We start from the raw sequence: 12749 nt of genomic DNA on the forward strand, positions 1-12749 counted from the left end.
CTATGTTGGGTGGTAAATGGATTTCTTCATAGTGAGGATGCATATATTAATAAGCAAAGTCAAAGGCATGTTTATGAATTACATCACATTCATGTCAACAAACTGAGTGAGCTTTTGATTCAGCAATGCAACCATGATTTCCCAGAGAAGAGGTTTGATGAGAATAAACATGTCAGTGGAAGACTGCAAATTTATGCAGATTATGGACAGCTCTGCTGAAATTATTAATGGACATTATCAGCTGCCTTGACCATTCAAGAAGGATAACCTTACAATGCCAAACAACCGTCACCTGGCAGAACAAAGGACATTGGCACTAAAGAGAATGTTTCAGAGGAACAGTGGCTTTCACAAGAAATACAGGGCCTTTATGGAAACAGTGATATCCAGTGGACATGCTGAACTTGTACCCCAAAACCAGCTGAAAATGGAAAGGTGTGGAATTCTCTTTGTGGTCAGCTCCATATATGATCCACTTGGAAGTGCATTCTACAGGAGTTATGCAAGCAGCACATAGGATGGGATGAAGGGTTATCAGAGGTCCATGTCCAAACCTGGAAGTGATGGTGGCGTGAGGGAGTTCAAAGTTAGTCGTTTTGTCCCGGTCAATTTTGGAACTGTCAAAACGGCCCAGATGCACCACTTCTGTGATGCGAGTGACATTGGGTATGGCACAGTCACTTACCTTAAGCTGATAAGCAACAGCAACAAGATTCATGTTGCCTTTTTGATTGGAAAGGCATGGGTTGCCCCACTGAAACTGATGACCACACCACGGATGGAGCTTACTGCTGCAGTACTGGCAGTACGTATGGACAAAATGCTATCTGAGGAAATGCATATGGAAATGGAAAGGTCTCTGTTTTGGACAGATAGCATGACTGTTTTGAGGTATATACGAATGAAAACAGAAGATTTCAAACCTTTGTTGCTAACCATCTGAATGTCATCAGAGGTGCATCGGAGGTGTCTCAGTGGAAATACATAGGCACAAAACTAAATCCTGCTGACTGTGCTTCACGGGGACTGCACATTGATACATTTCTGTGGTCCGGATTTCTTAAAGAAATCACCTGATTGCTGGCCAGACCCTCCATCTGAGCTTGTTCTCTACCCAGATGATCCTGAATTAAGAAGTTATCAAACTAAATGTGGCTGTAAAGGACTGCTGTGACCCCACTACTTACCTGATGAATTACTTCTCAACGTGGACAAAGCTTAAGAAAGCAGTGGCATGGTTTCTCAGGTTAAAGTCTATTCTTTTGGAACTGGCTAAAAAACACAAGATAGGAATGGATCAAAGCAGAAACACAATGGTCACAAGAAAAAAAAGAAAACAAGCAAAAACTGGTTCATGTGTGCTATCAGTCAGTGACATGGAGGAGGTGGAGATGGCTATTGTGCAGTTTTGTCAGATGCATGGATTTTCACAAGAAATAACTAGCATACAGAAAGGCATGCAATGTGTAACCAGAAACGGCTTCATCTACAGGCTAGACCCTTTCCTTGACGCTGGCATATTGAGGGTTGGTGGCTGTTTAAGCAAAATGCCCATATCTGCTGAGCAAAAGCACCCTGCAATTCTCCATCATGTTTCTAAACTCTTACTTTGCCACATCCATCAAGAAGTTGGACACGGTGGAAGGAATTTTATGCTTTCAAGCTTAGACAAAGATACTGGATTCCCTGTGCCAATTCTCTTGCCAGAAAGATAATTAATGAGTGCACTACATGCAGAAAGGTCAATTCAAAGGTTGGCAAACAGGAAATGGCAAATCTTCCTATTGACAGGCTGACCCCTGATCTACCACCCTTTACTTATGTAGGGGTTGATTATTTTGGACCACTGGAAATAAAGCGAGGGTGTAACATTGTTAAATGCTATGGAGTGTTTTCACATGTCTTGCCAGCCATGCAATACATCTGGAAGTTGCACACTCGCTTGATACTGACTCCTGCATACAAGCATTCAGATGTTTCATTGCTAGAAGATCTGAGTTTCGGTCTGACAATGGAACAAACTTCGTCTCAACTGAAAAGGAACTGAAAGAAGCCCTGAAATCTTGGAACTTGCAGCAGATAGAACAAAGCCTACTTCAAAAGGGAGTGAAATGGACCTTCAATCCTCCCCATGGTGCTCATTATGGAGGGATATGGGAGAGGCTCATTCGCATGGTCAAGAAAATATTACTGTCGGTAACCAGCCATCAACGTTTGGATGATGAAGGCCTTCAAACAGTGATGTGTGAAATTGAGGCCATTCCCAATAGCCGTCCACTTACAACAATCTCTGATAATCCAAATGATTTAGAGCCACTAACACCTAATCATCTTTTACAGATTAAGTTTCAGCCTGTGTTACCTCCAGGGTTGCTTGTAAAGGAAGATTTGTATGTTAGACGCCGCTGGAGGCAAGTGCAGTACATTGCCAATCTGTTCTGGAAGCGCTGGGTCAAAGAATATCTACCTCTTCTACAGACGCGGCAAAAGTGGACCCGCGTCAGACGCAACATCCAACAAGGAGACATTGTACTGGTAGCAGATGTCACCGCACCATGAGGATCATGGATGTTAGCTCGAGTCACTGAAGCCCTCCCTGATTCTCACGGCTTGGTTCACAGTGTGCAACTTCAAACCCAAACAGGCCAACTTCAGAGACCTGTCAGCAAAATCTCCTTGCTGGTAGAAGGCCAGCAACCAATTTACATTTGGTTTGATTAATAGCTTGCTTCCCGTGGTAGCTATAAAGGGCGGGATATGTAAGAGCCATTTTTTTGGTTTTTGGTAAAATGGTAACGTGCTATAGGAGCACCCATACCCTTTACTTGACGCCTTTATTTTGAATAGGACTTTTAGTTTGATAGAGCTTGGGAGGGCCTTAAAGTTAAGATGGCCACCGCTCACCTTTTAGTTTTAATCTAGAGAATAAAGGAAAGACGATAGAGGCATTTAGTTTTTTACAAGCCTTTTGGATTTTGGAGATATTTTTGTTTCTTTTGCTCTCTCATTGGATATGCTTTGTACCACTTTAACCATCTTGCCTGCTAATCATTTCTAAGCCATTGGAGGATTCTTGTTTATTCATGTTTGCCACCTTGCCTGCCTATCTGCTTGCCTGCCTATCTGCTATCCTACCCGCCTGTCTACCATCCATCCATGTCACCCCTTCGGAGGTACAATTTATAATTTATTTGAATGCTTGTCAAAGGAGCTACTAACGTCAAACACATTTGAAATATGACATTACAATTGTAGAAGTGTGTAAATTAGTGAAGGTGATGTCCAATGCTGTAATATGCTCTGGTCCCATCCCAATGCGCCGTGGCGATGTAGTTTACAGCAGGGTATGGTCATATGGTTATGAAATGAATACTGACCAGACGTTTAGTGTTCTGTGTTTAACAGAAAGATGGATCAAACCAAACGAGTTTGTTGCATGAAACAAAGCTTATCCGAACGGCTATAGTTCTATACATCAGCCAAGCATAACAGGCAGGGGAGGAGTGGCTTTATTGGAGATGACACAAATAATCATAAATTCTTATTTAATACTGTATCAAAATTAACTAGGAATAAAAACATTGTCAAAGTTCACACCATCTATTTGTAGCAATAAAGAATTCATAAATTATTTCAATGAAAAAAACAATAACATCAGACAGAAAATTCAGACCATTAATTTATAATTAATTTTTTGGTTAAAAAATTAATATATAATTAATATAATTAATTTTTTGGTTGGGATAATTTTTGATCAGTATTTAGACCGTTTTAATCCCCTTCAAGAGACTGACTTGTTTTCATTGATTTCTTCTTCAAAATTATCAACCTGCATACTGGATCCCTGATCCACATGTAAGCAGATGTTACCAGCAGCTACTTAAACTATTCTAAAATAAATAAATAAATAAATTCTTCCCTTAGCACTGGCTATGTGCAGAAATCTTTTAAGCTAGCTGTTATCAAACCTTTGATTAAAAAATCTGACCTTGACCCAAGCCAGCTGTTCAACTATAGGCCAATATTAAACCTCTCCTTTATCTCCAAGATAAATGTTGTAGCCAACTCTACCCCCCAACATTGAGGGCTAACTAGCATACTTTGTCTTTGACTCAAAACACAGAAATTCCTGGCTTAAATACCTCATTGTGTGGGTGGAATATGGCCCAGAGGAACAGTGCTGGGTCCCTGCTCATGACGTCCTTGATCCTGGATTCATCCAAGAGTTCCATGACACTCACCAAGAGCACCCATACCACAACCTTCGGGTCTCACAGAGAGCCCTTTCGTGGTTTCTGTCACATCACCTCCAATCATTGGAAGTTATTCATTGGCTACAAACATGGCTGTCATCGACTACTCTTCCCAGCACACACACAGAAATGTCCATGTTCACAGCCACCCAGCTTCACACTCATGTTTCCAGTTTTAAATGATTCATTACTATGTGAAGTATTTGTACTGTAAAGCAGTGGTCCCCAACCTTTTTATCCAGTTTATTCCGTTGTTTTGTTTTGGTTGCTGTCACTGCAGAAAACCCCGCTTCACACAGATAGGACGTCGGAAATGGCAATAGGGATACACGTACACCAAGTACTGTTAAACATGAGAATGTACCGGTGAACAGAGAGAAGAGCGATACACACCTTCTCTCCACCAAAGCTACAACGCCACTGCCGCTTGCAGCCGCTCAGCTCCAGACGTCACCTAAAACCGCCCCGATATTTTGCGTATGCACGGTATTGGTGCGGCTTTAGTTTAGTTAAATTGAAATAATTTAATGTCACTCGGGCGGCCCGGTACCATTTGATCCATGGACCGGTACCGGTCCGCGGCCCGGGTGTTGGGGACCACTGGTGTAAAGTGTTAATTTACTAATTACATTGCCTTTATTGTGTTGCATCCCAGTTTTGATCCTTGTACTATTTCTTATTCACCTGTTTTTGCCATAGCCTGTGATATCTTTTTTGTTGTTAAGCTGACCTCTGTCTGGTTTTGACTAAGATTGTGCCTTATGTTTTTAGACTGTTTGCCTGGTATCCATTAAAAGGTGCTTACCTGAATTTATATCCATAAATAATAATTATAATAATAAATAATAATTAATAACAGACTGGAGTGTGTTTGCAGACTGTGAAGGATTTTAGTAGGAATACAGAGATTTATTTTATCAGTACACTGGTCTTACATTCTGCAAGTAAAATGGAAATTTGACTCTTTCAATCAGTTTAAACAATAAAATCCTTTTTTATATAAGTCTGATATAAAGTAATCAGAACATTGATTGCTTTGAGTATGAAATGTTTTGGGTAATGTCAGTTACCTCAACCATAAATCCTGCTCTAAAGAAAGACATGAAACCAGCTTCCTGTTCCACACCCAGATAAACACACAGAGTCGGTTTTAAGCAGGAAATCAGAGAGCAGTGTAGAGGAAGTGAGATTTACATGAAGATGGCTGAGTGATCCTCTTTCTCCCAGAATAGAGCAGCACTTTCACCAGATGTTCAACTTTCTTCATCCAAACTCACTGAAGCACAACACACAGCCCTGAATCTACAGCTAAACACACTCTCTCCTCACACTGATAATGACTATTAACTCCAAGAAAAGAACACACAATGTCCAAAATGAAGCTTTATTTCAGCAGAGCAAAACTACAGGAAGAGCAACAGGACAGTGAAGAGAGTAAAGACAGAAATGTCAGCATTGTGTAGAACTGAAACTCTATTGTAGATGGATGTGTAAGCAGATCAGTGTTCAGTTCTATCTTGGAGCTGTTAGCCTTAACACTGGCTCTTTCTGAACGTGACCGGATGAACCACGCCCTCGTGGGAGACCGTACAGACAAACTCCTCCCCCTTTTCCCAGAGTGCTTTGCTGAGGGTCAGGGTACTGCTGCGTGTGTAACTGTCCTTCTTCTGTTCTTCTGCACTGGTCAAGACCCCGTCCTTCACCGCCGAGCCGTCCACCGTCCAGCTCACCGACGCCCCCTGTGGAGAGTAGGCAGACAGCAGGCAGAGCAGCGAGGCCGATTCCTTAGACTGGTGCAGCGAGGAGGGAGGGAGCAGAGACACGGAGGGCTTCACCGTGGGACCTTCTGTAGACCACAAACACACAATAAACACACCTTTACACATGATTACATAACATTTACTCATTACTGCTTTTTCAGAATCCAGACTGGAAACATTAATGTGTGTTCAGCAGTGATCCACATTTTTCTCACAATTCAGTAGAAACATCTGGAAACTTCTGCAATGACCTTCAGCAGGATTAAAACTGAGTTTCTAACTCTAAATGAAACATCAGTCTATTAACAAACAAGTCTACTAAGAAACAAAGAGAACACATGGAAGCCACCAGATTTACCTCCACACCACAATTCATCTTCTATCTGATTGTGTTCACTCAGTTCTACTCAGTAACTGCATTAAATAGTCCATTGAAACACTCAGTGAGTTTATTCTGCAAATGATCTGAAGTCCAACAGAGACAAAACTGGAAACTCTGCAGCAGCACAAATGTGTTCCAGCAGCAGAACATTCACTAGTTACTCTTTACATCATGGACTAACCAGAACTTTGATCAGCTTTATTCTGGTGATGAAACTAAATGAAAATTCATCACTAGACACTGAACTCAAGTAAACACCACAAATATCTGAATTTATTCTCTCACTGGATTTAGAATATTTAAGACACTGAGCTATTTTATTTAAAATTATTTAAAATGATTTATTTTAATGAAATGGTTTCTAAAATGTATTCAACAATTAAATTAAATTTTGAAAATAAATTCATAATTTCTTTCATTGTAAATAAATTAAATTCTTACTTTTTATGATGAGTTTGGTTCCTCCACCGAAAGTCAACCACAGTTATACATTCTAATGAAGCCGTCGTACAAAAACCTCTGTTACACTCCAGTGACCACACACACACACACACACACACACACACACAGTTGTGGTGTTTGCATATGTGTTCTGTGTCACTGCTACACACACTTTAAGAGCTGTAGTGCTGATCAGAGTGTGTTCAGTCCTTTCAGAGCCACTGACACGCAGCACAATGATGATGGTACTGAGTCTCCTGCTGGGGACACTGGGACTCCTCGCTCACCGTGAGACATTCTCTTTACTTTTATTATTCATACACATCATCACATCACTCTCACACTCATTACTACATCTGTTTCATTATTTTAACTCTGCATCCTTTTCTTTAGAGTCTTTTGGGGAAATCGTCCTGACTCAGTCTCCAGGATCTCAGTCTGTTTCTCCAGGAGAATCTGTTACTCTCATCTGTAGATCCAGTGCATATGTTTACAATGACATCCACTGGTACCTGCAGAAACCTGGAGAAGCTCCTAAACTCCTGATCTATAATGATGATTCATGTTACACTGGGGTTCCAGATCGTTTCAGTGGCAGTGGATCTAACACAGAATTTTACCTAAAAATCTCTGGAGTTCAGGCAGAAGATGCAGGAGATTATTACTGTCAGCAGAGTGAGAGCTTTCCGTACACACAGTGTTAAAGTGTCGTACAAAAACCTCCCTGAGCTGTAGAGGAAGTGCTCTGACTCAGAAACACACACTGATCTGAGAACAGCTGCACAGCTGCTAAAGCTGCACTCCACTGAACATCATCAAACATCATGTTTCAAAAATAATCCTCCTTAAAAAGCAGAAATCTCTTCATCAGCTGTTCGTGCTGTGATGAGAAATCAGCTGATGTGTGTAATGATATCTGATGATTTCCACCTTCTGCTAAGAGGAGCAGTGTCTACTACACACTACTGTAACACACAATGTAGTGCAGGATCTTTCAATAAGAGTCAACATGATTGATTCATGATTGAACAATATGATTCTAGATTTAAAGATTCATTTTCTCATCATCTGTAAAGTTTCAACACAAACCAGTCTCCTGTTCTACCCCAACCTGATGAAATGTAGACTGATGTTCAGTCATGTGGCCACTAGGTGGTGCTGTAATGGAACTGTATACATGCTGAGCTGTTACTGTGATGAAGAGAAGATGGACTGAGGATTAAACAATCTTTAAGATGAACTAATTAACATTTTTTCTGTATTCCCAAAATACTTGACCAGTCTGATCTCCTCCTCTGATCTCTCCCATCAACAAGATGTTTCAGACTGCAGACCCTCTGATTACAGGATGGTTTTGTTTTTCACACCATTCTGTAAAAACTCTAGAGATGGTTGTGTGTGAAAATCCCAGGAGATCAGCAGTTTCTGTAAAACCCAAACCAGCCCATCTGATACCAACAACCATTTACTGTTAAAGTCACAGAGATCAGACTTTTACTCCATTCTGGTGTTCGCTGTGAACTTTAACTGAAGCTCTTCACCTAAATCTGCATGATTATATACACTGTGCTGCTGCCACATGATTGGCTGATTGGATAACTGGATGAATGTGCAGGTGAACACAGGTGAAGGGTCCTGATAAAGTGGTGTATATCATTTAGTCCATAACTGGAAAATGTCCCCCAACCAACCCAGATAAATAAAAGCAGTTAAAGCAGTGAAACTGAGAGAGAGAGAGAGAGAGAGAGAGAGAGAGAGATCAGTGAAGTGAGAGAGAGATTTACATGAAGACAGCTGAGTGATCCTCTTTATCTCAGAATAGAACAGAACTTTCACCAGATGTTCAAGTTTTTTCTGCTTATTAAGAGTCCAGACTGGAAACATCAACGTCTTCAATAATCAGTACAGTGATACACTCATGGTACAAAAACCTGTTACACTACAGTGACCACACACACACACACACACACACACACACACACACACGTTTCCATAGCGAGAGGTTCCACTTTGCATTATCAGCTCATGCTTCAGTGCTCTGTGAGTGTTTATAGCCCTGTGACTTTAACACTTCATGACTGAGAGCTGCTGCTCAGCGACTTCACCCACAGAAACCATGAGTTTGATCAGCGTCTTCATCTGCACACTGCTCCTCTGTGCTCAAGGTAAGATTTCACTCAGTCAAATTTATTCAACATCTAATAATTATCTTACCTACATTTCTTCATCCTTCTCCTTTTTCAGGATCCCAAAGTCAGGCCATTGTGACTCAGAGTCCTGCAGTGAAATCTGTTTCTCCAGGAGACACAATCACCATCAGCTGTAAAACCAATGTTGCTGTTGATAATGACTGTGATGGTAAATATGACTGTTTGTACTGGTTTCAGCAGAAACATGGAGAAGCTCCTAAACTCCTGATCTATAGGGCTAGTACTAGAGCATCAGGTATTCCAGATTGATTCAGTGGCAGTGGATCTGGAACTGATTTCACTCTGACCATCAGTGGAGTCCAGACTGAAGATACTGGAGATTATTACTGTCTAACTAATCATTACAACGCATTCAAAACTTATACGTTCACACAGTGTTAGAGCGTCGTACAAAAACCTCAGTGAGTGAGACTGCTGCAGGTGCTGAGGAAGACGATGTGATGCAGCACAATGACACGGTTTAACAAACACAATACACTTACTCAGTAGTCAAATCCAGCTTTCTCACCTCTGAGGTTCATTTACATATTTGACAGAGCTGCCATGAGGCCAAAACCCTGATCAGAGGTCAGTAGTTGGTCATTTACCACTTTAACCAGTGTGGTGTTAGAGTGTGGTGAGGAATAAATCAGAAGATTTTATGTGTCTTACTCTCATACAGATCTGCACCTAGATGTTCAGCTAACACTTTTTTACATTAGACCTGAGTTTAAAAGCTGATACTAAACTTCATAGCACATGACCTGGTAATCCAGCTGTGAATTAAAACACCTTCACAACACTCCATTCCCTGTCGTCCCTTTGATGATGTCAGAGCAGTGTATCATATACTGTGACATGAATACCTGTAATTATCCTGTACAACCACTACCATGAGTCCCTCTGTTCAAATCCCACAGCAAAACTCAGTCACATGTCATTTCCTCTCTAATGTCCAGGCCTTGGGGCTTTTGAGCTTCTACCTTGCAGAACTTCATGGCAGAGTCATGTGTTGACAGAAGACATTACAGTAATTATAAAACAGTACATACAAGAAGTTTATTCATGAACCTTCATCAGATCTTCCACATTTCCAACATCTGCACATTTGTACTGAACAGAATGGTGCGTTGTATCTATGAATCAAAGAGCATTGATTGGGTCTCGTTGCTTTATGCTCCTGGGGAAGAAAACTGATATCTGGGCCAAAATGGGTTCATTTATGTGTGTTTGACCTTCTGGGTAACATATAGGTATGAAAATATAGGACCTTCATAGGATCTATGTGGAGAAAAAGGATTTCACAATTAAAATACTTCTTTACACTTTTAAACTTTTTTCTTTTTTGATCAGTTTAACTGCATTTTAAATAAATATGCATTCTTTTCTATTTCATAAGTTTATGTCTCACATGAAACCTACACATATGAACTCGTCTCTGATTGACAGCACCTTCCGCTTCAGTCCTGCTGCATTCAGTGATCTCTTTAGAATTCCTCACATTTCATCATATCATAATATCATATGTTATATGATCTTTCTTCAAAATAAGGTGACATTTAAAAGTAGAACTGTAAAGTTTTCAAATGTTCAGACAAATTTTATTCTGATAAATTAGTTCCAGGTGTAACAGATAATCACTTAAAATGTCTGTGAGGCATAAAACAGAGGTCATTTTGTTGACAGTACAAACACACACACATGCACACACACATGCACACACACATGCACACACACATATAAACACACATACACACACTTTTCTTTTCACAAGTAACATAGACTTAATTTTTTACTTGGATAAATGAATTGACTGATTTGCAGAAAATGTTTTCTCCAAACAGTTTATGGGACTGGATACAGGGCTGGAAAGAGAGTCATTAGAACACAGCAATGATTAATTTGTGCTTTTGTTTTTGTTGTTTTTAGTTGAAATATTTGAATTCTATACTGTAAGTTTACTGTTTCTTTCCTACGTTGTGTCAGTGTGGGTCATTTGGAAAAGCTCACTGTTTTCTTAAAGTGTTAATTCTTAAAGGTTTAGTGAACTCTCTCTTTAACTATTGACTGTTTTTATGTGTATTATGATGAAACTTTTTATTGTGTCTTTTAGATGTTATATAAGGTTGGAGACATAAGAGCAGTTGTGTAGTATTGGGATAGTATTTACTCTGTGGTTTTATTAAAATGTTAATGTTAAGGTTCGATTCCCACCGCCGCCTTGTGTGTGTAGAGTTTGCATGTTCTCCCCGTGCCTCGGGGGTTTCCTCCGGGTACTCCGGTTTTCTCCCCCAGTCTAAAGGTATGCATGGTAGGTTGATTGGCATCTCTGGAAAATTGTCCGTAGTGTGTGTTTGCGTGAGTGAATGAGAGTGTGTGTGTGTGTGTGTGCCCTGCGATGGGTTGGCACTCCGTCCAGGGTGTATACTGCCTTGATGCCCGATGACGTCTGAGATAGGCACAGGCTCCCTGTGACCCGAGGTACTTCAGATAAGCGGTAGAAAATAAGTGAGTGAGTGAGATCAAGAATTTAAGGTAAATTAGAATTAAACAGAAAAGACAATAATTTATTAAGAATATATTGTCCAGGCCAAAGAAAAACTATTCAGAACATTGACATATACACTACGAGGGGTCAGTCCAGTACACATACTGGGTCTTGAAAAATAAATCAATATGGGTCTTATATATGTTGTTGTTTTGGGCCACACATTTGCTCTAGTCAAATTAGATGTGAGATTAATTTGGGCTAAATAAAGTGTGCTTTAAACTCAGTATCTTGAATTTATTCTCTTCTGGTAAGGTAGCATTTTGAATTTGTGTATGATCAGTTGGTTGCTAACTTTCCTGCCAAAGTATGCTGTATTGAAGTACGGCAATACATGTGTAGTACGATAAACAGCTTTAACAAAGATTAGGCAAACAGATTCAAATCGCAATACAGAATCATAGACAGGAAAAGAACAGGCAGGGAGGTCAATAAACACAGGTAGGCAGTCAGCCAGGCAAAAGTACAGACGGGGCAAGGCAAATAGAGAGTAATCCAAATAATCACAAGCAATGGTTATAAACAGAAAACACACAAAGAGCACTGGGCAAAACAAAGGCTTGGTACGCACTGAGTGACGTTGCTTAAATAGCCGGAAGGAACCCAGAAGTTAGAACTCCAGAGAATGCCCCCTCGGGAGAGTGGCTGGGGGTGTTTTTACATATGCATACCTCATGAGTCCTCCATTCACTGTGCTGGACATGATCTAGCACTGAAACAGTATGAACATTTGTTAATTAGACAACTATTTATCAGCATCCACTAGTCACTCAACAGCTACATCCCCACACACAAAGGAGGCCTGTACCATGTCCTGGACCTGGTTTTCACCCGTCCTTCTCCAGCTACAGACATGACTGCTACCCCACTACACGTCTCCGATCATCACCTGGTTTCCTTCACCATCACACTCCCTACCCTACCTAAAACTACCTCTCACCCCCTCACTCTTACCCGCCGCAACCTTCACTCTGTCTCCCCTTCTTCTGTAGCTTCTGGCACTCTTTCTTCTCTTCCTGATCCTGAGTCTTTTTCCTTACTACCTTTGGACTCAGATACTTTCCTCTCATCTTTTTCCTCAACTATGGACTTCCTCTTCCCTATGTCCACTAAACCCAAGAAAACTTCTTGTTCTGCTCCTTGGCATTCAGATGTGCTGCGCAACAATCAAAGAGA

At 40.6% G+C, this 12749-nt stretch overlaps 1 protein-coding gene and 3 gene segments (V, D, J or C); 3 read left to right on the plus strand and 1 right to left on the minus strand.

Annotated features, from left to right (window-relative positions):
• Positions 1-12749, plus strand: part of LOC132857248 (uncharacterized) — a 246149-nt gene that overhangs the window by 174723 nt on the left and 58677 nt on the right. The window lies entirely within an intron of this gene.
• Positions 5624-6870, minus strand: LOC132857280 (immunoglobulin kappa light chain-like; the record flags this gene model as incomplete). The annotated part of the segment is given in 2 exon segments: positions 5624-6099; positions 6837-6870. Coding segments are annotated over 2 exon segments (348 nt in total), but the record flags the coding sequence as incomplete, so codon positions are not given.
• LOC132857276 (immunoglobulin kappa variable 6-21-like) lies at positions 6936-7834 on the plus strand. The segment is given in 2 exon segments: positions 6936-7124; positions 7230-7834. Coding segments are annotated over 2 exon segments (363 nt in total).
• On the plus strand, positions 8874-9411 carry LOC132857278 (immunoglobulin kappa variable 3-15-like). The segment is given in 2 exon segments: positions 8874-9001; positions 9081-9411. Coding segments are annotated over 2 exon segments (306 nt in total).

Source organism: Tachysurus vachellii, chromosome 14 (genome assembly GCF_030014155.1).
Source record: "Tachysurus vachellii isolate PV-2020 chromosome 14, HZAU_Pvac_v1, whole genome shotgun sequence".
NCBI lineage: Eukaryota > Metazoa > Chordata > Actinopteri > Siluriformes > Bagridae > Tachysurus > Tachysurus vachellii.